The sequence below is a fragment of the Acomys minous genome (assembly GCF_964271855.1).
Source record: "Acomys minous genome assembly, chromosome: 13".
Classification (NCBI taxonomy): Eukaryota; Metazoa; Chordata; class Mammalia; order Rodentia; family Muridae; genus Acomys; species Acomys minous.
This window is the reverse complement of record NC_140495.1, coordinates 104,508,697-104,532,978: the sequence shown is the minus strand read 5'-3', so window position 1 is coordinate 104,532,978 and position 24,282 is coordinate 104,508,697. Positions and strand designations below refer to the sequence as shown.

At 54.7% G+C, this 24,282-nt stretch overlaps 1 protein-coding gene across 1 annotated transcript; it reads left to right on the top strand.

Moving 5' to 3' along the window:
• The first annotated feature begins 1,507 nt into the window (after positions 1-1,507).
• PFKL (phosphofructokinase, liver type) lies at positions 1,508-23,723 on the top strand. The gene is made up of 22 exons (XM_084752140.1): positions 1,508-1,894; positions 5,908-5,981; positions 8,948-9,025; positions 9,479-9,668; positions 10,198-10,363; positions 10,869-10,913; positions 11,113-11,221; positions 13,250-13,345; positions 14,443-14,535; positions 15,814-15,939; positions 16,720-16,784; positions 17,402-17,465; positions 18,802-18,948; positions 19,239-19,309; positions 20,041-20,128; positions 20,705-20,857; positions 21,377-21,541; positions 21,740-21,801; positions 21,944-22,055; positions 22,650-22,749; positions 22,833-22,938; positions 23,265-23,723. Exons 1-22 carry the CDS (start codon positions 1,810-1,812, stop codon positions 23,410-23,412), a joined length of 2,343 nt encoding a protein of 780 aa, XP_084608266.1. The 5' UTR covers positions 1,508-1,809; the 3' UTR covers positions 23,413-23,723.
• The last annotated feature ends 559 nt before the right edge of the window (positions 23,724-24,282 follow it).

Genomic DNA, 24,282 nt, shown 5'->3' with positions numbered 1-24,282 from the left:
TGCAGAGGCAGGGGCATCCCTCTGAGTTCATAAGACAGTTCCAGGCCAGCCAAACTTAACAAAGAGAGACTCTGTCTCAAAAACAAAACAAAAAACTAAACAAAACAAAGCAAGCAAGCAAGCAAGCAAGCAAACAAACAAAAGACAGGGGGCACACATGTATATACATACAGGTGCTAAGATTACAGGAAAATAATAACGGAAAATGTTGGCCCAGGGGCTACTTGTGAGGGCTCTTTAACCTGCATATATCTTTTATTCTCCTTTCTCAATGTTTCTAGTCCATTGTAAGAAACATTAAATATTAGTGTTTTCTATCAAATACTGTAAAACTTGAGTTTACACCAAGGAATTAAATCTCCTTTCTTGCTGGGTGTTATGGTGTATGCCTTTAATCCCAGCTTGGTCTACAGAATGAGTCCAGGACAGCCAGGGTGGCACAGACAAGACAAAACAAAACAAAACAAAAACCCCCAAAACCCTTTCTCTCCCCCAACCTTGTATGACTTTTATGCAAAAGATTGTTTGTTTTTTGGTTTTTCAAAACAGGGTTTCTTTGTGTAGCCTTGGCTGCCTTGGACTCGCTTTGTAGACCAGACTGGCCTCGAACTCACAATGATCCGCCTGCCTCTGCTTTCCAAGTGCTGGGCTTAAAGGCATGCGCCACCACGCCTAGCCTTTCCTTCATTCTTTTTGTGCCCATTCTTGGTTCCTTTCTGTAGCCTTGGCTATCCTGGAACTCGATCTGTAGACCAGTTTGGTCTTGAAAAACTCAAGAGAACCGTCTGCTCTGCTTCCTGTGTGCTGGGATTAAGGGCATGTGCTACCAACACCAGGCAATAAAAATAAATGTTTAAAATTTAAAAAAAAAAGCGCAAACCATCAGGATCAGATGGTGGCACTTTCATTAACTTTCATTAACTGAGGTGCTCTCATCTCCACAGGCCACTCCTACCCATGGCACCCCAGATCCAGGCCTCTGCACTATGGGTACTTTTCCTTAGACATCTGGCCACTCCCCAACTGGTTTTAAATTCCTCTAAACATCCTGGGGGTGGGGATGGTTCCCTACTTTGTGCATCAAGCAGAGGCCACTCCCCTAAACTGGAGCTCACTACAGGCTGTGAGAAATCCCCCTCCAAACCGGCAGCTACATCCAACAGTCGTGTTGGGACGGGACGGGACGGAGGGTGACTGTGGTTTAGAGAACTCCTAGGCATAACTGTAGCTTTTGGTTGTTTTATTTATTTATTTATTTCACCTCGAAGGAGACTGTGGCTAACCTGACTCGAGTCTAGGCGCGGCTAAGGAATGCTCACCAGAGCCACACCTGCACCTTCGGGCAAGCCCAGGATGTTGGCCAAGTGAGATTTAAAATGCCCGTGAGACTTGGCTACAGGTTTCCTTTAACAGCGCCTGGACAGTTGCGAAATCAGCTTGCTGCACCATGAACTCGAGCTCAGAAGCTTCAGTCAGGCCCAGGTGGTGGATTCCCTTTGGTGGGGACGTTGTTCCAAGCTGCTGGGTGGACTGCGTGCATGGGGACTCTGGTTCCGGCACTGCTGCGTAGGCATTTGTACTCTGGGGTGCGCCCCGCCTTTCTAAGCACAGTAGCACTTCACCTTTTCCAGCCGCCACTGTAGGGGCGGCGAGGTCCCCTCGCCTGTCAGTCAAGCGCTGCACTGGGGGTGGAGCCGAAGCGGGACGAACGGGGCACATTGACGGCGGCAAGGGGCGGGGACAGGCGACAGCGGCGCGGAAAGCACAGCGGCGGGAGAGGAGCTTGGGCTCCGGGTCTCTCCTGCCGTCATGGCTACCGTGGACCTAGAGAAGTTGCGGATGTCCGGGGCTGGCAAGGCCATCGGAGTGCTGACCAGCGGCGGCGATGCGCAAGGTGATGGGACGCAAAGGCGGTTTTACGGATGGATCCGGGGTTTCTGCCTCTTTGGGCATGTCCGCTGCCCCTTGCCCAACTTGGGGGATAGGAGGCCAATCAGCCTCCTGGGGGGTACCGCGGCTCCGGGTCTCTCTCCTCAGACTCCGCCCCGGGTCACCGGCGTACGTGCTGCAGGCCACGAGCCTTTGCACGCCCCGCCCTCGCGCTGCCTAGGTCCGCCTGGCTTGGGGGTGTGCCCGAGCAGCACGCAGACTTAGGGCACTGGGCTGCTCCTATCTAGGCCACACGTGTCAGGACCTCTGAGAGCGCAATCTCTTAAGTTCCACAGCCTAGGAACTTGAAAGGATCAGGGACCCTGTACCCTCCCCATGCAGCCTTTGATGCAGCCGTCTGAACTGGGGTGGGGTGAGGATGAGGTGGGCTTGCCCACACATCTTAGGTCAGGATTGTTTCCTGTCTCTTAGCTGGCGGTCTAGGTGGAGGACAGAGTGCCTGGAGTGGGAATTGGGCGTGGGAGTCTTTGGGAGGTTATTTCTTAACGAAGTCCTGTTCTCATCTCCGTAACTGGGCGAGCACCACATGGCTAATGGCTCAGGGTCCACAGCCCTCTGCCTGGCTTGGTAAGGCTAGAGAAAAGCCTAGTTTGGGGAGGATCTCCTCCCCCCCAAGCCCCTCTCTTGGTGGTCCCGTGATGACTGCTGAGGTGCACACTCTCTGGCTCTAGTTGGGCCCAAGGCCAGCTGAAGAGCAACACTACCCAGCTGATCCTTAGAAAGGCTGAGGAAGACACGTGGGTCTTCAAGGGGCTTAGCTTCCCTGAGAAGTTGGGCTTGGTTGTTTCCTTCCAAATAGTTCAGGAAATACAGTTAGACACATGCTTCTCAGCGCAGGCTCCTGACTGACTGCCCAGTCCTTATCAAAGATGGGGAGGGAGGGGGGGACAAGAGGGGGCGGGAACAACAGGACAATAGACACATCTTACCACGCATGGTTGCAAGCCCAGGAAGGCAGAAAAGGTCATGTTGATCCCCATGGCTGTTGGGTCTCCTGGGTTGTGGGGGGGGCAGTAGCTTGTTGTACCCTAGAGTATAGCTCGGTGCTGGGACTGAGCCTGGGCCAGGGACCTGTGGAAGAGTCACCCATAGTGGTAGACCGACCACAAGGGAGGCCCTGGCTGGGCCCACCTCAGCAACTAGATAGGCATTCCAGTGAGGCCAGCAGAGTCCTGAATCTCATTTGCAGGCTCTGGCAGGCATAGGCTATGCACCCCTGGCTCCTCTCTGGGCAGTGGGGGCCCCCAGTGTCTGAGATGGTAAGATTGAGTAGTCTCCGTGGGTAAGGAGTTCCTGTTCTCTTTTGTTTTTTGTTTTTTTTTGAGACAGGGTTTCTCTATATAACAGCCTTAGCTGTCTTGGGACTCACTTTGTAGACCAGGCTGGCCTTGAACTCACAGAGATCCCCCTGCCTCCGCCTCCCCGAGTGCTGGGATTAAAGGCGTGCGCCACCACCTCGGGCTTTTTTTCTTTTTAAAGTAGAGGGTCATGAGCCACCATGTGGTTCTTGAGAATTGAACTCAGGACCTCTGGAAGAGCACCCAGTACTCTTAACCGCTGAGCCATCTCTCCAGCCTCCGGAGTTGCTGGTGGATTACGAGGCAGCTGCCAGGCCATGGCTACCAGGGTGACAGACATGTCGTTTTGGAGGCTGGCAGAGGGACTAGAGGCCCAGGAAGTCCTTCCTGGTCAGGCGAGGGTAGGCAAAACCTGCTTACATTTTCATTTGGGCTCCAGGGCAAGCTCTCTATAGGCTTTCCCAGAGTCCTCTTCGGGTAGGGCCAGGGTCAGTGGGCAAAGAGCAGCTGTTGGCCTCGGAGCAGAGTGGAACCTTCCGATGCCTAAGTTCTGGAAGCTGCGTGTGGGTGTATTCCCCAGGCCAGCAGTGCTTCTGTGCCCAGTCAGCTGCTGGTCTCCTCGTGCCTTCCGTGTGCTCTCAGTGCCCTCATGAGCCCTCAGTGGCACTGGCTCACAACTGAGCTGGAGAAAGGACACCTAGAAGTTCTTACTCACTGAGCCCTAGCTGCATGTGTTGAACATGTGAACACCACCAGCCCTTCTCACTTGAGAAGGCAAGCTGGGCCCAGATTGGGAGTCCTAGCCTGGCTAGAGATGATCAGCTCCTTGGCCTGACCGAGGAGCTGCCTCTGGCCTATGAAAAGGTTTCGTACTGGCCCCCCACCCCACCCCCCAGTCAGGCAGACAAACCTGTCCTTTTCAGGCCCAAGTCTTTCCCTTCCTGTTGGCCAAGAGTCATGTTAGCTAACTGAGGGGGGGCCTCTGTTCACTGACGTCTCCTCGTCCAGAATAATTTGTTTAAAAGGAACTACAGGGAGAAAACAAAACAAAACAACCCAAAACAACCGAATAACACGAACAACCCAGCAACTCTCGGGCACAGCAATTCTCTGGCAGTTTCTTCCAGCTCTTTCCTTGTACCTAAACAGCCCTGCGGCTCTCTGCCTCCCCTGTGGTCAGTGGAAACACTGATTTCCTGTTTGTGTTGCAAGCTGCCTGCCCTGTGGGGTCTGGGACTGGACACTGGCCTGTTCGGTGATATTTAGCACTCTGGTAGGCCCAGGATCATCGCTAGATTCCTGTAAAACGCTTTTTTCCCCCTCAGAGGTTCTCTGAAGGCACTTTTACAGCAAAGGCATAACCAGGCTTTGGCTCTGCACAGGGCAGCTATGGATGTCAGCTGACCGATAATTGCCTGCCCTCTGCTGCTGGTGGCTCTTTGATTGGGCCTAGTTTTTGCCCTGTTCATTTTTGAGGGGGAAAAGCAAATTAAAGGGCAGCTGAAAAGCCTTTTAGCTGGGTGTGGTGGCGCAGGCCTGTAATCCCAGTAATTGAGAGGTGGTGGCATGAGGCTTGCCATGAATTCTGGGCTAGCCTGGGTTATAAAATGAATTGTGGGGACAGAGGAACACAGAGGGTGGGGCCTAGACCTCCGCCCGCAGTCTAGCATATAGGGGCAGGAAGATTATATGGCCACTGAAGAGCATGCTGCTTTCTCTGGTCGTACTGTAAGCCTCACTCAGCACAAAGGGTCACTGGGTGCACCTGTCTCAACTGCTGGGCTTCCCATCCCCCACCCGCCATGGCCCAGGCTCTCTCCTCTGGGCCTGCTGGCATGGGCTAAGGGGATGAAGGAAACGTGGTGGTTGTTGGCAGACTGGCTAGGCTGATCTCCCTTGTCTTCACTCAGGTGAGAGCAGAGGGAGCCAGCAGCCCGTGCCCAGACTCAGCTGTGGACGCCACATCCTAGGCCTTGGAGCTCAGCTATTTGGGCGTGTGGGATGTTCCTGGCTCCCTCTGGTCTCAGCCTCAGCAATGATGCTTTCATCTGCTTAGGAGGCGTTTGCTGCTTCTGCAGCAGTGCCGTTTCTTTCCAGATGTGGGTCCCAGGGAAGGTGTGAGGTGGCGGAGCAGGGTAAGGTTTTCCAGTCCGGGGTAGGAGGGCAGGAGGAGGCAGCCCCCCAGCTAGGTCCATCCAGTGACCCCTTGTTCTCTGTTTAACTGCCTGCTGAGGCCCATGGGGTAGGGTATAGCCAGAGGACACAGCATGGTCCTCAGTGCCCTTGTCCTTTTGCGGCCCTGTATGTTAGCTTAGGCCAGAGGTCTGGGCCCCACTCTGTGCTCCTGTTTCACTGTCCCCCATATTTTATGCCTAGGCCCCATGGTTTGCTCCTGACTCTGTGGGCCTACAAGAATGGGGGCTCCGCTAGGCGCTTCCTATAGCCACGTTTAGGGCAGCAGAAGCCGAAAACTAGGGATGGGGGGGAAGCTGACCCGCTCAAGAGCAGCTGCCACGCTTCTCCACGTTGTCTGTGTTCCGGGGAGAGTTTTAATTCCAGGCTCTGATTTCCGGTCCCTGAGCCCAATGGGATGGGGGTGACTATAGGGATGGGTCCACTTCTCCCTGCCTGGACTGATGGTGTGTCTCGACTCTCACAGGTATGAACGCCGCTGTCAGGGCTGTGACTCGTATGGGCATATACGTGGGGGCCAAAGTCTTCCTCATCTACGAGGTAAGGCTCTGTGTGGTGGGGGTGGCCTGTGGTGAGCTTTTCTACCTGTGTTCCTGAAGGGACACATCGTTCTGTGTAGCACAGGACAGTCTGTTGTGTTCGGGTCACCTTGGAAGCTTTCAGGTGGCTGGGCCTAAACTAACAGCATGTATGTTGTTTGGGAGAAGGGATTGAGCCAAGACATCCGTGGGGTGGAGATGCTGGGCATTGTCCAGCCCTGGAGGCCCAGGTCATGGAAGGAAGGTCACTAGGAGACCAGCCAGGACAGTAACACCAGGTGGGGGGAGGGGGAGAGGGAGGGGTGGCCCTATCTATGCCAGACCTGTTTCCGTCTCTGGCTGGCCCAAAGCAAAATCTCTCCCTAGGTCTTTGTCCACCTAGAGCCTTAGGGGCATACGACCTCCCCCTCCCTGTTTCCAGGCCACAGTGTCTGACTTGGTTTGTTCTGACACTGTGGTCCATAGGAAGCAAAGTGGGGGTGTTGGGCTCCCTAATGTAGCTTCTGGCAGACACTGCAAAGTCTGTGAGCCATTTTCTCTTTTCTATCCCCACCCACACTCCCTGGGTGTCTTGTCTCCTTTCTCCCACAGGCTCTCGAATTTCTTTGTATTATCTTATGGTTATATTGCACTTACTTTTTTTATCCAACCCCAGCTCAGCCTTCCCAAGGGCCTCTGCCTCTCCCTCTCACTGCTGGGTGTGTCCCGGCCCCTTTGCCCTGGCCCCAAGTTAGGGCAGGGCCATACCCAGCCCTTCTGCTCTACAGATTGTCAGGGAGGGAGAGATAATAGGGGGCAGCCCTAACACAGAGGATACAGCCTTCTCCTTCACCGAGTGCAGGCTTCAGGCTTGCATGAGGATAGCGGAGAAACCCTGCCAACCCTGCCGTGGAGTCTCAGAGATCTGAGGCAAAGGAGCCTGGCAGATGTGGCTGGTGACCTGCTGGGGAGACCTGGGTTTTAGCTGTATGTAAGCCCCCCACCCCTGCACCCCTGTTCCTCAGGATCCTAACCTCTGTTAAGTGGGAATACTGAAAGCCAGGTGTGGGTGGCGTGTGCCTTTAATCCCAGCACTCCAGCTGTAGAGGCAGGAGGATCTCTGAATTAGTGACTTGCTTGGAACTCAGTCTTCCTTTTTTTTTTTTTTTTGTATTTTATTATTTGAGTCACAGGCGGTTATAAGCGGGTGCTGGAACTGAACTCCAGTCCTATGCAAGAACATTACATGCTTAACCACTGAGCCATCTCTTCAGCCCTCACCCCTACCCCCCCTTTTTTTTTTTCATTTTTTCAAGACAGGTTTTCTCTGTGTAGCCTTGGCTATCCTGGACTCCCTTTGTAGACCAGGCTGGCCTTGAACTCACAAAGATCCACCTGCTTCTGCTTCCTGAGTGCTGGGATTAAAGGAGTGCACCACCGAGCTTGGCTTGGAACTCAGTCTTTTTAAAAAAATTTTTTTAAAAGTTATGCCGGGTGGTGGTGGCGCACGCCTTTAATCCCAGCACTCAGGAGGCAGAGGCAGGTGATCGCTGAGTTCCAGACCAGCCTTGTCTACAAAGCGAGACCAGGGCAGCCAAGGCTACACAGAGAAACCCTGTCTTAAAAAAAAAAAAAAGTAAAAAGTAAAATGGGGAACTTGGCAAAAAACAGACTCTCATCTTACAGTTTAGTCTCAAGCCAAATTTGAGGGACCATGGCCTGGAAATGCAGATTTAATTTACCCCAAATTCCATGTTCCAATGTGGAAGCAGTTTCATGAAGTTTTATTGCTTTACAGAACAAAGAAAGCTGTAAGTCAAGGCAAGTTTAAAAAACATAGCTGGAAGCCAGGAGCGCTGGCGCACATCGGTGATTCTAGCACTTGGGAGGCAGAAGCAGACGGATCTCTGTGAGTTCGAGGCCAGCCTGGTCTACAGAGTGACTCCGGGACAGCCAGGCTAACACAGAGAAACCCTGTCTTACCAAACAAACAAAAATAAAATCCATATGCAGATACCACAGGGTGGCAGAGGCACTTGGCACCTTATTCACTGATGGGCAACAACAGAAGTTTGCAAGAAAGCCAGGTTGGGGGCTGGAGAGATGGCTCAGTGGTTAAGAGCTCCGCTTGCTCTTCCAGAGGTCCCAAGTTCAAATCCCAGCAACCACATGGTGGCTCACAACCATCTATAATGCAATCTGATGCCCTCTGCTAAAGATAAAGCACTCATATGCAATAAATAAAATTAAAAAAAAAAAAAGAAAGAAAGAAAGCCAGTTTGAATTTCCTTTAGGGTCCAGGCCATAACCCTCAGGACGAAAGATAGATGCTGTTTAGTACTGTGGGGTGCAGTGCCCTGAACTTCCTTTCCTCTGCTCTGGGGTGAAGAATTGGCCACAAGCAGCTGGGGACACAGGGGAGGGACATTGTCTTCTGTGGTTGTCTACACATCCATGGGACTTGGAAGTTTTCCCTTGGGTATGGGCCTTTCCATTCACAATACATGCTTGTGTCCATGGGGAGACATGTGTAATGTGTATGTGTCCTTGGCAGCCTTTGAAACTAGGTGTTAGATATGTACATGGGTATGGAGGTGTCACACTAGGCTGTGTGTAGCAAGGAACATGCATAGTCCCCTCAGACCACAGCCAGGTCATTTCTGCCACTCACACTGGGCAGATGTCACCTGAAGGACATCAGTCTTACCTAGGGGCTTCTCTGTCCTGGCCTTGACTCTTTGCCTTGGGTACAATGACATGAGCTCAGCTTGGGGACAGTAATTGGGTGTCTGCTTGGGCCACAAGCACACACTGCGTGTTTCCCTCTGTAATAAACTCTTGGGCATGCAGGGCATGTTGGGCATGCTGGGCATGCTCGGAGCCCCACACGGCTTGCCGTTGGTCCCCCTGAGCCTGTTCACTGCTGGCGAGCACAGTGCTGCTGGCCACAATGGGGCTGCTATCTCAAACGTCCTTCTTTGCTTTCAGGGCTACGAGGGCCTTGTGGAAGGAGGTGAGAACATCAAAGCAGCCAACTGGCTCAGTGTTTCTAACATCATCCAGCTGGTGAGGCTTGCAGCCAGATGGCTCCTTCCCACCCCGGGAGTGCGTGAGCATGTGTGGGTGTACACACACACACAAAGGCATTCCGATGCGGAGATCTCATGGGCACACAGGCACATAGAGACATGTACAAATGAAAGACAGACAGACATACAACAAGTCTGCCTGGACCGGGGAGGTTATGGGCGGAGACAGGGAAGGTTCTGTTCTGCCTGGTGGGTGGTGTGTGTGTGTGTGTGTGTGTGTGTGTGTGTGTGTGTGTGTGTGTTGGGGTGCTTTCTAGTTCTAAGACTTGTGGAAACTCCTTGGACTTAAGGAGAAAGGCCAGGGTATGGGAGAAACCACACAAAGTTCTACTTCCCCCCTCTAACTTTGTGGGGTCCAACCTCATCCAGCAGTGACCTCTAGGGACCTTCTGCCACACCACCTGAAGGCTCCTGTGCCCCTTCCTTGCAGGGCGGCACCATTATTGGCAGTGCTCGCTGTAAGGCCTTCACTACGAGGGAAGGACGCCTGGCAGCAGCCTACAACCTACTCCAGCATGGCGTCACCAACCTGTGTGTCATCGGTGGGGACGGCAGCCTCACAGGGGCCAACATCTTCCGCAACGAGTGGGGCAGCCTGCTGGAGGAGCTGGTGAAGGAAGGTGGGTCTGTGCAGAGCTGGCTCTGACCTGGCTCTGGAGGTGGCTGGAAGCCAGCCCCTCCCCCACTCCCCTTAGCCCCTCCCCCCCCAGCTGGGGCAGCTTCTGCTTTGGGGTAGTCGGCTGGTGGTGAGCAGAGGAGCCCAAGTGGTTCCACCTTGTGTTCTAGTTTAGCATGCCCCCCGCCCCCCCGCTGTGTGATGGGCCGCCTTGTAACTGATCCCTAAGAGAGGCTGATGTGGGGCGCTAGACTTTCTATTTGCAGAGGTTTGGGTGACATTAGACTCGAAGTCCCAAGGTTACTGTATGGAAGGTGACATCTCAGGCGTTCTGTGCTTCCTGCAGGAAAAGCTGGAGCACAGTGCCCCCGTGGTTCCCTTGGGTGATGAGGCGCTTGAGAGGGGCTGAGCTACGGCTGGGCCCTGCTGGGCTGTGCCCCTTCTTATAGATGGTGGATGAGGGAGACAAAGGTGTGGCTGAAGCGGCTGGCCAGGGCCATGGCCCTCACTACGTCTTTGGTTCTCTCTTGCAGGTAAGATCTCGGAGGCCACAGCTCAGAACCACGCACACTTGAGCATTGCTGGACTGGTGGGCTCCATCGATAATGACTTCTGCGGCACCGACATGACCATCGGCACAGACTCGGCCCTGCACCGCATTATGGAGGTCATTGATGCCATCACCACCACGGCCCAGAGGTAAGTGGGGCCCATGCTAACTAGCTGACTTGAAGTCTCTGTCCCCTGTTGGCCTCATGGGGGCTGCCACAGCAAGGGGCAGTGGGTGCTGGTAGCCAGTGGGCTTTATAACTGTATCTTCCATCAATGGCTTCTAGGCCAGTGTCTTCTGCTAGAGAAGGTGCTGGGGTCAGCTCCCACCCTTCCAGGTGTCAATGGGACTTTAGCATGGGGACCCTAGCTGTCAGAGAGTACCACACTCTAGGGTGGTAATGCACCTGAAGGGGATCTTTGGGCTCCAACCATGGATTACCAGGTTTGGCTCAGCACTAGGCTCTCAAGATGGTTGAGAACCATCTTGAAGACTGGTGAGTGTTTTCTAGCCCAGGGAGCAGGCAGCCCCGAGCATGAGGAGATGGATACTGTCCTTTGTCAGCACCTCTATCTTCTTGGACTAGTGTGGTAGGTTAAGATGTGTGGCCCACAAGTCCCGGCATTGACATCTCCACCCATTTCATTTCCGCAGCCACCAGAGGACCTTTGTGTTGGAGGTGATGGGGCGTCACTGCGGGTGAGGAGGACTGTCCTGGTCAGCAGGGAGAGGTGGGGCACCTGGGGGCTGCTGGAGACAGTGGGGGTGGGGACACATACTGTCTGGCAGGCACCAGTGGGATCATTTAATGTTACATGAGTATGAGGGAGCCCTGGCAGGCAGCAGGGAGAGAGACAGTGGGCAAAACCTGAGAAGTCTGTCCCCTCCGCTCTTGCAGTTACTTGGCACTGGTGTCTGCACTGGCTTCGGGAGCTGATTGGCTGTTCATCCCTGAAGCACCCCCTGAGGATGGCTGGGAGAACTTCATGTGCGAGAGGCTGGGTGAGGTGAGTGGCCAGCAGGGATTTCTACCTCAGCCACTCACTGGGTGATCTAAGAGGCAGGTATCCCAGGGACCTGTTCTTTCACTTGCTGGCTCAGCAGATCTGCCTTCCCCTCTGGAGAACTGGGATGTGCGTGTGGGAGGGCCACATTGCTGACTGCAGCATGTGCCTCTGTGAGGCTGACGAGTGGACATAGCTTGTAGTCCTATCCATTGTGGGCTGAACCGGTGGACAAAGGTGTTCAGGCCGCTGCCTGGGTTCATCTCTGTGGCCAGTGCAGGGAGCGTGACCTCAGTTTCGAGAGGAAGCTTCATAAGCCAGAGCCCAGAGCAGTGACTCTGTAAGAGGGGGAACCACATAAATGCCCAAAGGGTAGGTGAAGGGCCTGGGGGCTTGCTACCTATCTACCAGGTCTATGCTCCCCTGAGAGTAGTGGATTCTAATCCAGGAAATAAGTGTCTAGAAGTGTCTGTGGGGCACTAAGTAGGGGGCCCTGGAAGCAAAGGAAATGGGGTATCTGGTAGGAGAGGCCTCCCCAAGAGAGCTAGGGGAAGTGGCTGGCCCCTTTGTCTGGAGCAGGCAACCCGGTACACGGCTCTCAGGATGAGGATGAGATGACTGACAAAAGCAGGTATACTCTCCCATGCAGAGGCCCCAGTGGACAGAGTGGAGCCTGCCTGTCTCCCCAGTAACTCTGGGAAGCCTATGTTCTGAAAGAGAGGTAGACCCATGTGACCAGTCCCAGGGTAGACCAGAAGTCCCTGTCTCTCAGGAAGATAGTATTCCTCCTTGTAGCTGTGAACCCTGGCCAGGCAGAAGGGGTGATTTTAGAACCTTCCCAAGTGAAGCTACAGGCAAGATGGAGGTGGGCAAGGCCTGGAGAGAGCCTGTGATGCCAGGCTGGGCCTGAGTGCCCGGGATCTGCATACTTCCTTCTCTTCTGCCTGTGTTAGGTGATGGGTTTCTATGAGGCTCAGTCTTTTCCGGAAGATGTAGGTATTTCCTACCTTGTCCATTGCTCAAGCACCATCAAGGGAGGAGAGACGCCCTGGCTCTTACACTTCCCACTATTACCTTGGCCTGGAGGTCTGGCTCCTTGCCAGCACCACTGCCTCTGAGCAGCCCTCTTACATACCCAGGCCTCTCACAAGCTCCTTCCACCTTTCTGAGGCAAGAGGATCATGCGTTCTATGCCAGCCTGGGCTCCATAAAAAGTCTAGGCCAGCCTTGGCTGTGTGATGAGACTGTCTCCCAAGCTGCTTCCACCCTGTCCCTACTGAGGCTCTGGGGGTCCTTGTAGCCTTGTACATCGCAGCAAATCTGTCTGTTGGATCACTGGAGGAAGAGGCGGAGGTGCGGAAGTGTTCTGTCACGGTTAAATTAGCGTGTGGCACTCACATATCTCGGGAGAGCTGCTGTTGGGCCTTATGAGTCCCATGTGCTAACTGTAGCCCTCCCATTCGTAGAGAATGTCCTGGGACCCCCTGGCTGACGGTCGGCATTGAAAGGTCCTCCCTTGAGGGATACAGAAATAGCCTGAGATGGAACCTGAGGGTCCTTGGTTAGCTGCCTGCAGGAATGGCTGTTTCTGGTCTGCCCCCTGCAGACACACTACCCAGTATCTGCTCATCCCCTGCCCCAGTACCTAGCCTATTGCTGCCTCCCCCATGAGGACAGCAGGGTCCTAGATGGCTGGCCTCAGCTCTGCCGCGCACTCCAGATCTCTCTTTCTCTTTTAGAGGTGGGGAAAGGTAGACACTGAACAGAGGGCCAGAGACTACATTCAGGTTTTGAGTGTCCAGGGCTGCAGGCCATGAACCAGTCCTGTATACACAGATGCCCCTTCCTATGCATGAACACGTGGGCCCTCCATGCACAGTCATGTGATTACCTGATCCTCACGCATTCATACACCATGCTCAAGTGGACTGTAGATACAGTATCCGAGACCCCAGCGAGGCTTGCTGTCCCTGGTGGTCACATACAGTGAGTGGCCCATGGCTGGAGAGTGAGCCCAGTGTCTCTTGACAGACTCGGAGCCGGGGATCGCGGCTAAACATCATCATCATCGCTGAGGGGGCCATCGACCGGCACGGAAAGCCTATCTCATCCAGCTACGTGAAGGATGTGAGTACAGCAGTTTCCCAGGGCAGGGCAGGTCCTCTCCGGTCACCCGACCCCAGCCATGCCTCCTGCAGATAAGTGCTGGCCCTGGGCCGACCGACCCTCTCCCTGGTCTGAAGTCAGTCAATAGGACATTGCAAGTTGTGAGGTGGCTGGCTGGGGTCTCCAGAGAAGCTGAGGACTCAGGTCTGGTCCACGGCACTGTCCCTCCATATTGTGAGCCCAACCCTTTGGGTCCTGACTTCACTCAGTCTGTCTGTCTGTCTGTCTGGGCCCCTCAGCGCTCCAGTGTTAGGTCTTAGCTGTCAGCCCTCCAAGTGATGGAGTGCCCTACCCTCTACTCCAGACTCAGCACCCAGCAGCGTGGATTTGCCAGATGGGTTGCACACCTGTAAACTCATGCTAGGGAGGCTGAGGCAGAAGGAATGTGAGTTCTGTGCCAGCCTGGCATCTATACAGATTCTAGGTCAGCTCTGGCTACATAATGAAATTTCATCTCAAAACAAAACTAACAGCTGGGACTGTGAAGGGCCTTTCTGTAGCCTCTGGTGATGGTGATGATGGTGGTGGTGGTGGTGGCAGCGGCGGCAGCAGCAGCGGCGGTGGGCATCCCACAGGGAAACCACAGTCCCCACCTGGTACCCCTACCTTTGCCCCAACCTCCTCTGCCAGTGACTATGTCCCTATATCTTCTGATTCTCTGCTAGGACTAACCTATTTGTTGTTCTCTCTGAAAGTAGGCCCCTAGAACCACAGGGGTCCAGTGGACACTGAGCAGAGGGGCCAGGGACTACATTCAGCTTTGAGTAGCCAGGGCTGCGGGCCATGAAACACAGCCAGTCCTGTATGCACAGACGCACCTCCCTATGCATGAACACATGGACCCTCCATGCACACTCACATGACCCTCACACATTTGTATACACTCATGTGAGCCCCATACTCAGGTGCTTCAGCATATTTCTCAGGCTGGTGCTGGGACTCCTTGGGGCTGTTTGTAAACCTAAGGCTACATGGGTGGACTATGGGGACTGGGCCCATGGGCAGCCGGGCAGGCACTACTACAGATCCTACAGAACCTCTGCTCTTTTCACAAATAGCTGGTGGTTCAGAGGCTGGGTTTCGATACACGAGTGACTGTGCTGGGCCATGTGCAGCGAGGAGGGACGCCCTCAGCCTTTGACCGAGTCCTGGTATGTTTACGAGCCTCCGAAGGGACATTTGTGCGTGTGTGTGTATGTGTGTGTGTGTGTGTGTGTGTGTGTGTGTGTGTGCTGTGTTAGCTGTCTCAGCTACTCCAGATTCTTCCTAAAACTTCTACAGAAGCTGGGTGTGGGGGTGCATGCCTTTAATCTCAGTACTTGGGAGGCAGAGGCAGGTGGATCTCCGAGTTCGAGGCCAGCCTGGTCTATAAAGAGAGTTCCAGGATAGCCAAGGCTACACAGAGAAACCTTGTCTCAAAAAACCAGAACCAAACCAAACCAAAATCCTTTACAGAATGGACATCAAAACAAATCAGATTCTTGGCCAGAAAGGCCCACTCGTGCCACGTGCAGATGATGAGGTAGGCCAGAAGCCCTCTGACAGAACTATGCAGATGTGAGACCAGATGTGTGTGTACAAAATCTACCGTGCTCTGCCAAGAGCCCCGGTGTACCAACTCCCTTGGCCCTACTGAAAAATTGGACACAGACCCATGGAAAGGAGCCACACTGGCTCATCTGAGCCTCTCTGGCATCTTACGTGAGACTTGAGTCCCTAAAGAGACAAGGAGAGTCCAAGACTTGGATACAAGGCCTAGATCTAAAATGTTCTAAGATCACTATGCTCAGCCAATGCCCTGGCTGCTGGCCGGAGTGCAAGGCGCTTGGGCAGAGGCGAAGGACAAAGGACAGCTCACCACAGTTTGGCTGTCACTGGAGCGCCAGCGTTTTCATGCCAGTTCCAAGCCCAAATGTCTACAGGGCTGAGCCAGGGAACACCAGCTCAAGGATCAGGTAGATCTTCCACGAGTACTTCAGTTTTATCTGTCTGTCCGTTCTCTCAGCAGCTGTGGTCTCTCCCCTGAAGCACAGTTCTTGGCATTCCTAGTTTTTTCAGGAGAGAGTGATATACGAGGCTCCAAGTGAGGGATGCTGGGGAAGGAGCCCCAAGGCCCCTAGCTGTTGTCCTTCCTGGCCACTTTCAGTCCAAGAGACCTTGGGCAAGTTCTCTCACTAGGCCCACTAGCCAGGCTGTGGGGATTCTGATGGGAAATGGGACCTGACTGGCCGTTGTGACTGTCTGTTGAGCATGCCAAGGCACCATGATCTGGGAGCCTGGGCCAGTGTGGAGGAGGCTCAGAAAGCCAGGCTGTGTGCATCTGCAGAGGGCTTGCGTTGGCTTACAGAGTAGGTGGGCGACTGAGTGCATTTGTGTACTGTGGGGCAGGCTCTACGAGCCTGAGCAGTGCTGCCCTCCCTCCTGTGCAGAGCAGCAAGATGGGCATGGAGGCCGTGATGGCGTTGCTGGAGGCCACACCCGACACACCAGCCTGTGTGGTCAGCCTCTCCGGAAATCAGTCTGTGCGGCTGCCTCTCATGGAGTGTGTGCAAGTGGTGAGTGCAGCACCCTTCCCTGCCCCGTCCATTCAGGGTCTCCCCTAAGTCCTGCTGCTTCTGTGTATATTATAGGGTGGGGGGCGGGGTCAGGGGTTGCAGTTGGAGAGGAGGGGTCTGCTCGGCTTCAGAACACCAGGGGGAGATGGCTAAAGGGAAGTTTGGAGGTGGACAGATGTAGTCAGGGGGCTGGGAGAGCGAGGTCTCAGCTTCCCGGGGGCAGCGACATTAGGTAGGGGACTAGGTATTTAGGATTAGGGTAGGAAGAGGTAAGGCTCTGTCAGGTAAAGGGTCATTAGGGTAGCAGCGACAGGAACTCTAAGATGGGGTGCAGGTGAGGTCAAAGGGCTGTGAGGCCAGGCAGGGAGATTGGCTTTGACTCAGGCTCAGGGTTGAAGGTTCTGTAGCTTGGGGTAATCAAGTGTGCTAGGGATTCTGGGCTATGGGGCAAGTGGGAGGCTTGGGCCTGGTCCTCTTAGGACATCTACCACGCCTGGCCTTGCTTCAGACCATGCAGGGTATTGGTTGTAGGTCTGGGAGGTCGGTGTGGGGGGTCCTCCCATTCCCAAGGCTCTGAGGGGTTTGGGGCACAGTGAAGCACAGGACTGGTTTGTCACTAGTAGGGGAAGACTCATGTCTGGGGCCAGGTGGGCCTCTCGGGCCTCCTGAAAGCTAGACTCATGCCGTGAAGAGGTTGGCTAAGGTTCCCTCCTTGAGCCCGGCTGTGTCTGTTCATGCAGTCTGGCTTCCTTGACGACCTGGCTCCCTTTTCTCTTTAAGACCAAGGAAGTGCAGAAGGCCATGGACGAGAAGCGATTTGAGGAGGCCATCCAGCTCCGTGGCAGGTGAGGGGAGCTGTCAGTTATGGCAGCTGGGAGGTGGGGGTGAGCATGGGCCTGGGGGCACTGGGCAGGTCCTGCTCCCCTCAGCGCTCTGCACCAGTACCCACTGTTGTAGGAGCTGAAGGGAGGCAGCCCCTGTGGTGACAATGCGTATGGGGGTCGGGGGTAGTGGTACTGTCGATGCACAGAGGTCATGGCCAGCTTCCGATGCTGTGGGTGTGCCATGTGGAGGACACCGAGGGCCAGCAGGGATATGGAACTTTAGTTCCTTGGAGGCATGGGCTGCCACCTCCTGCAGGTACCTAGCCCCGAGGCCTGACTGTAGATTTTGCCTGGATGCCCAGGCTGTGGGCTTTGTTACATGGGAAAGCACAGTCCTGTCAGACTGCATGTGGCTATTGAAGCAGCCTGGGTGGGGTGTAGCAAGACAAAGTGACCGTACAGGATCTGAGTTCCGGCCCTGTGTTGGTAATTCACTGAGCTCCCAAGTCACATGCATGCCCGTGCCCTGTCCTGACTGCTGAGCAGCTGGCTCCATGCTCTGCCAATTTCACGGTTGCCTGTGGGTGGCTGCAGGGATGATGCGGGGCTGTAAGCCACACGGTCGTCTTCCTTTCCAGGAGCTTTGAGAACAACTGGAAAATCTACAAGCTCCTTGCCCACCAGAAGATCTCTAAGGAGAAGGTAGGAACCATGGCAGAGCCCACGGCTGTGATGCTTCTGCCATCTCCCGCTTTCTCCTGCCTCCCTGCTATGCTGCTGCCGGCATCCTGGGGAACTGAGTTCCAAGTTTGGGGCTGGGCTGTGCGCCGGCAGGCAGGCACTCCTCCCTTCTGCCTTAAGTCTTAGCCATGCGCTGAGGGCTGGGCTCAGCTTTGCTTGTGGCCACAGGGCCCAGCCGCAACAAAGTCTAGTGTTTCTCAGGGACTGTTGGCTGAAGTGGCCCTGTTATGACTTGGGGGAGGGAAGGTGCCAGTGCATCTTGATCTGTTCCCCCACAGATAAGACCCTGGGGAAAGGGGGCTGTTCCTCCAGATGTCCTGAGTTCAATTCCCAGTAACCACATGGTGGCTCACAACCATCTATAATATGAACTGATGCCCTCTTCTGGCCTGCAGGTGTTCATGCAGGCAGAGAACTGGGTACATAGTAATAAATAAATATTTAAAAAAAAAAAAAGACCCTGGGGAAAGATATCTCCAGAGTAAAAGTAGTGAAAGGGCTGCTTCTTGCTACTCCAGAGGGCCTCACTCGCATACTCTGAGCTGGCACACTGGATCATACAGTTTATGGATATATCTTTTTTTTTTTTCCGAGACAGGGTCTCTCTATGTAGTCTTGGCTCTCCTAGACTCGCTTTCTTGACCAGGCTGGCCTTAAAGTCACAGCAATCTGTCTGCCTCTGCCTCTGCCTCCAAAGTACACCACCACCGCCTGGCCTTTTTTTTAAAAAAAAGATTTATTTATTTATTATGTATACAATGCTCTGTCTGCATGTACACCTGCAGGCTGGAAGAGGGCATCAGATCACATTATATAGATAGATGGTTGTGAGCCACCATGTGCTTGCTGGGAATTGAACTCAGGACCTTTAGAAGAGCAGGCAGTGCTCTTAACCTCTGAGCCATCTCTCCAGCCCTGGATATATCATCTTACATCAACATAGCACCAAAGCCAGTTGCTTCATGCTCTTGGCACAGCAAAGCTACTCTAAGGCTGCGTGGCCACACCCTACTCCACTGTACCTGCCACCCCAGATGAGGACGGCTGATGCCTGGGGATGGGGGCATGGGGGAGGGGGTTGAAGCAGCTGTTTATACAGCCCATTGTCTACTTATGCCAGGAGACCTTGTGATGAATGCTCGTTCGCATTTAGTCTTTCCCAGAACTTTCTGGAATGAACAGGACAGCTGTCTTATTCTGTGTACAGGGAGTTGGCCTGGTGGAGAGCATTTGGGCTGGCTGGGGAATCCTTCTGGCCCTATGGCTGATATTTCTGTCGTTTTTTTCCTTCCTGAAGTCTAACTTCTCCCTGGCCATCCTGAACGTGGGAGCCCCCGCTGCTGGCATGAATGCAGCCGTGCGTTCCGCGGTGCGCACTGGCATCTCCGAGGGGCACACAGTGTACGTCGTGCACGATGGCTTCGAAGGCCTGGCCAAGGGTCAGGTAGGTGTCACGGGTGAAGCAGGTGGTGTATTCTCCATCCCTCCCACTCAAGGATCTGAGGGGTATCGGATGCGTAAACAGAACGGGACGTGAAGAAATGTGATAGCCCATGAGGAAAGGCTGGCTGCCCCGGGAGTGGAAACCGGGGCTCCGTCCTCTTAATCAGCCCTAAGACCCAGGTCCCCTGCTTTGAGGTGATGGCCAGCACCAGGTCTCTGTCCTCTTGCCTGAGGAGTTGCTGCTGAGACAGACCTTGGGCGACTTTCCTGAAGCCATGTTCTTCCTGGCAGGTGCAGGAAGTGGGCTGGCATGATGTGGCAGGCTGGCTGGGACGCGGCGGCTCAATGCTGGGGACCAAGAGGTGAGTAGTAGCTGGTTGCTGCATGGTGCATGGCCTACCGATGGGGACAGCTGGACAGGGGGATGCTACCAATGTCTCGTGCCTGCCCTGCAGTGTGGGGACACTCAGTGGGAGGGCAGCTGGAGCAGCTGTGTCCCTCATGAGGCATGGGCTGTTCTTTCCTGCTGTGGGCTGTGGTGTTTGTTTGTTTGTTTGTTTTGAGACAGGGTTTCTCTGTGTAGCCTTGCCTGTCCTGGACTCACTTTGTAGACCAGGCTGGCCTCGAATTCACAAAGATCTGCCTGCCTCTGCCTCCCAAGTGCTGGGATTAAAGGAGTGTGCCACCATGCCTGGCTCGGGGGTGTGGTTTTTAATCTTAAATCCTCGTGGTCTTAGGATGGGTTCAAGATCCTCCACAGAGTTGGCAAGGATCTCTTTGTCCTGTCCAAGGCTGTGGAGACGCAAAGGCTGGAGAAAGCCTGTTGTTTCTAGTTGTTTTACCTCAGCCAGAAGGGACACCCAGAGTAGTAGACTGACAAGCAGAGGCTTGTCCATTGCTAGCCAGTGCCCAGCGAGGTAGTGGAGTACACGCCCAGGCCTCTCATGCTGTATCTATTCCACACGGAGCCACACTGGAGGTCTCTTTGGTGACTGGCCTCTGGCTCTGGGAATGTCCAAGCCAGAGGTGAGAACGCACTCTGGTGTTGGGAGTTGCATGTCTCCTGTCCAGGCTGATGTCTCTCCAACCACAGGACGCTGCCCAAGCCCCACCTGGAGGCCATTGTTGAGAACCTCCGCGCCTACAATATTCACGCCCTGCTGGTTATTGGTGGCTTTGAGGTGAGGCTTCTCATCTTGGGTCACTGTGGGTGCCGCTCTACCCCAGGGCCAGGGCTGGAAGTGTGGCCTCAAACATGGACCTTTGGCTGGGGGCAGCCAGAGGGTCAAAGCTGTCACTTGTAGGACTGGGCCTGGGATTTTTGTCTCCTAAGTGCTTTACAGAGTACAGTTAGCATGGTGCTAGGCAATCAGGAGAGAGACGGAAATAGAAGGCCTATGAAAAGAGGGGGAGGGGGAGGGGGAGGAGGGAGGGGGAGGGATGAGGCCTGAGGCCCACTGATGGCGTGCCCTGGTGCTTGGTGAGTCCTTGCTAAATGATAGAACATGAACATGGCTGGGTTTGAACTGAGGCCTCTGGCTGGAACCCTCTGGTCCTCATTAGGACCCTGATTTTCTGGAAGGACAAGGGTCCTTAGCTCTAGTAGGCCTCTCACCCAGCCCATGGGGCTGCTGTAGATTGTGCTAACACAGTACCAGACAGAGTCGTCAACAGGGGCGGGGCAAGATGGCTGCCCAGCCCTGGTGGAACTCTGCTTCATTCCCTCCCCCAATCCTTTTCCTCCCTGACCCCCACAGGCCTATGAGGGTGTGCTGCAGCTGGTGGAGGCACGGGGGCGCTACGAGGAACTCTGCATTGTCATGTGTGTCATTCCTGCCACTATCAGCAACAATGTGCCTGGCACTGACTTCAGCCTGGGCTCAGACACAGCTGTCAATGCGGCAATGGAGGTGAGGTGTCCTGGAGGGTGCAGGGAGGTGTCCTGGAGGGTGCAGGCAGGCCGTGTGTCCACTGCTTAGTGGGTCTCCAAGCCCTTACCCATAGGATGACAGTCATAACCAAAACTGTTTCTTGGCTATCACCTGTACCCCTAGGGGACAGGTATCCTCAGCTGGGAGCCCCTGGATTTGTGTAGACCCAGTGTCTGTCTCTACCCAGCTGTCATGCGGATTATGGGAGTCCTTGGTACTGAGCACAGTTGCCGCTGCCTTGCGATCCTGTCATGGGTCCAGTGCGGCAGTGTTCCGTGGCCCATGATGGGTGAGAAGGACAGACAGAAGATTCTAACTGTCCTCCCTGCCCTTTTGTTTTTGAGAAAAGGGTCTTATTCTGTAGGCCAGGCTAGATTAGAACTCGCTACCTAGCCTTGAGCTTGTAGTAGGTCTATTTCAACATCCTGACTCCGGCGAGGAGCTGCCATGCTGTGCTCTGACTGTGTCCCCCCTCCTCCCTTCCCTTGATCCCTCCAGAGTTGTGACCGCATCAAGCAGTCAGCCTCGGGGACAAAGCGTCGCGTGTTCATTGTAGAGACCATGGGGGGCTACTGCGGCTACCTAGCCACTGTGACAGGCATTGCTGTGGGCGCTGATGCCGCCTACGTCTTTGAGGACCCTTTCAACATCCATGACTTAAAGGTGAGCCCAGCCCCATCCGTGGGCTCCACAGCTACCCATGAACCTGACTCTTCAAGTCACTTAGCAAGCGACAGCAAGTTCCATTCTTCAAGCAGTGTGTTTAAGCATCACTGCCTCACCCTGGCCCTGAGGTTGCTGGGTCCCACCTGCCCCCCCGTTTTCCTTCCCACCTCTAAGCTTACCTCCCCTCCTTCCCAGGCCAATGTGGAGCATATGACAGAGAAGATGAAGACAGACATCCAGAGAGGCCTGGTGCTCCGGTGAGGCTGCTGCAGGTGCTGGGCAGAGCGGGCACACGGTCCTGGGAGCTGTGGCCCTCTTCACTTAATGCACTCAACCTGGTCTGGGGGTGGGGGGGCCCGTACTTGGGGCGTGCCCTGACAGACTTGTGTGTCTCCGCAGAAACGAGAAGTGCCATGAACACTACACCACGGAGTTCCTATACAACCTGTACTCCTCGGAAGGCAAGGGTGTGTTCGACTGCAGGACCAACGTGCTGGGCCACCTGCAGCAGGTATGACTCTAAGAGTGGTTTCCCAACCCTTGAGGTACTCACCTGCAGGGTTCCTGTCTCCGTTTTCCTCTCTAGGGTTCCTTTGAGGACCCTAGAGGGAGAGGCTTTGTTCATGGCCCTGAGAAAGTACTTGCCAAGCTGGGTTTTTTTTTTTTCCTCCAGTCCTCCAAGGTAGTGACTGTTCCCATCAGTGTTTCACGGAGAGACCACTGAGTCCCATCTTTTGAGTTCTCACCTCAGGGGGGTGGTGCTGAGACCCAAACCTGTGGCACTTGGGCGATGGACCGAGCTCTTGTCTTCTGGGAGGCGGCCCAAACCCGTCATTCTGTGACTATCTCCTCCTTGGCCTGGTCTCTCACCTACTAAATAAACCCCATTGGCTCATGGCAGCTCTCAGGAGGCCTGGGTGGGGCCACTGCCTATGGATCCTGTGGCCAGGATGTCATTTCTGGCCCCTGGGATGGCTTCTAGGCTGTGCTTTGAGGACACAAGGAGGCTGTCATGGCTCAGGTGCTAGCCTAGGATCCCCCTTTGTGTCCAGTCTCCTCTGTGGTTTGGCCAGCTCCAGGGATGTGGTTTTGCCTGTGTTTCCAGGGTGGCGCTCCAACCCCCTTTGACCGGAACTATGGGACCAAACTGGGGGTGAAGGCCATGCTGTGGATGTCGGAGAAACTGCGCGATGTCTACCGCAAAGGTAGGTGGGATGAGCTGGCCCAACCTGGCTCTTGAGGAGTCTCTGTGGGCATGGCTTTGCCTACCACATACTGGTTTCCATAGGGCGGGTGTTTGCCAACGCCCCGGACTCGGCCTGTGTCATCGGCCTGCGGAAGAAGGTGGTGGCCTTCAGTCCAGTCACAGAACTCAAGAAAGATACCGATTTTGAGTAAGTCCCTTTGGAGCTGCGTGGAGAAAGGAGGACCCTGGGAGGCCCAGAATGTCCCTGGATAGGGTCCCTACCAGGCTTTGAAGAGGTATTCTAAGGCCAGCACAGGGCAGTCTGAGGAGGTTTGATGGTGAGCGGGGTGGTTAGCCTGTCACCCTTGGACCTGACTCTACCTCAGAAGCATTTTCTGTCACCCCAAGCCAGAGGAATGGGGCACCTAGATGTACCCCATATGCCACCCTGGTCACAGTGATGACTAGATTCTCAGGGGGTTTAAGGGATTGTGGGATTTGGCTTCTGTCAGTACCTAACCTTGACCTTCTCAGGCACCGCATGCCCCGGGAACAGTGGTGGCTGAATCTGCGGCTGATGCTGAAGATGCTGGCACATTACCGCATCAGCATGGCAGACTACGTGTCCGGGGAGCTGGAGCACGTTACGCGCCGCACCTTGAGCATAGACACGGGTTTCTGAGGTCACCATCACTACTTCCCGTCCCGCTTTCCCGGACTCTACCCCCTTCTGGTGCCAGCCACAGACCTCGGCATTGAGAAGAATTCACGTGGAACTCGGGGCCCATGGCTGAGGGATGTGGGGGTCTACTGTGCTGCTCCGGGGCTCCTCCCTTAGGTGCCCCCAGGACAGAGCACCGGGGGGGGGGTCCCCCACCTTCTAGCCCTGGCTGGGCAGACCCACATTGCCTCTTCCTCACTGGCTAGCTGGCTGCCTCACCACATGGCTGAAAAGAGCCTCATCTTTTTTAGAAATAAAGTCACCTGACTAGAGCCTGCTTAGCTGGCCAGAATGACCTGAGGAGTCCAGGGGAGAGTCATCAGGACTCATGCGCAAGCCTTACGCATGGCTATTCTGCAAGACCGGATGGTAGGGAACCCCATTGGGGGGCACTAGGAAGACCTGAGTCCTTCTTAGTGCTTCCTGAAGGTCTAAGGAGAGCAATTGAGCCTTGTGTGGGCCCTATACCTGCCCTTCCGAAAGGCTGGGGTCTCAGCCTGTGGCCAATGGATCCTGGGTCTGGAAGGGAAACTGTCAATATAGTGGCTCTGGCTGGTTGCTAACACCCAGGGAGTTTTTGAGGCTATGAGGCTGGCTCCTCAGAGAAGCCTGTGAAGGCCAGAGCCCTGGCCAATGTCATCCCAGATCCTGCTCCAGTCAGATGGTCGGGGTTTCTTGTGTGAGCCACTGCCGGGCCCGTTCTCTACAGAGGCTGGATATTTCCAATAGATGGCTGTTTCTGGCCTCTCAGTGTATGGAAGTCAAGGGCTGTGGTTTTGGCTTTGTGGGCCTGCAGGCTACATTGGGGTGGTGGTTTCCCTGTGTAAGGTT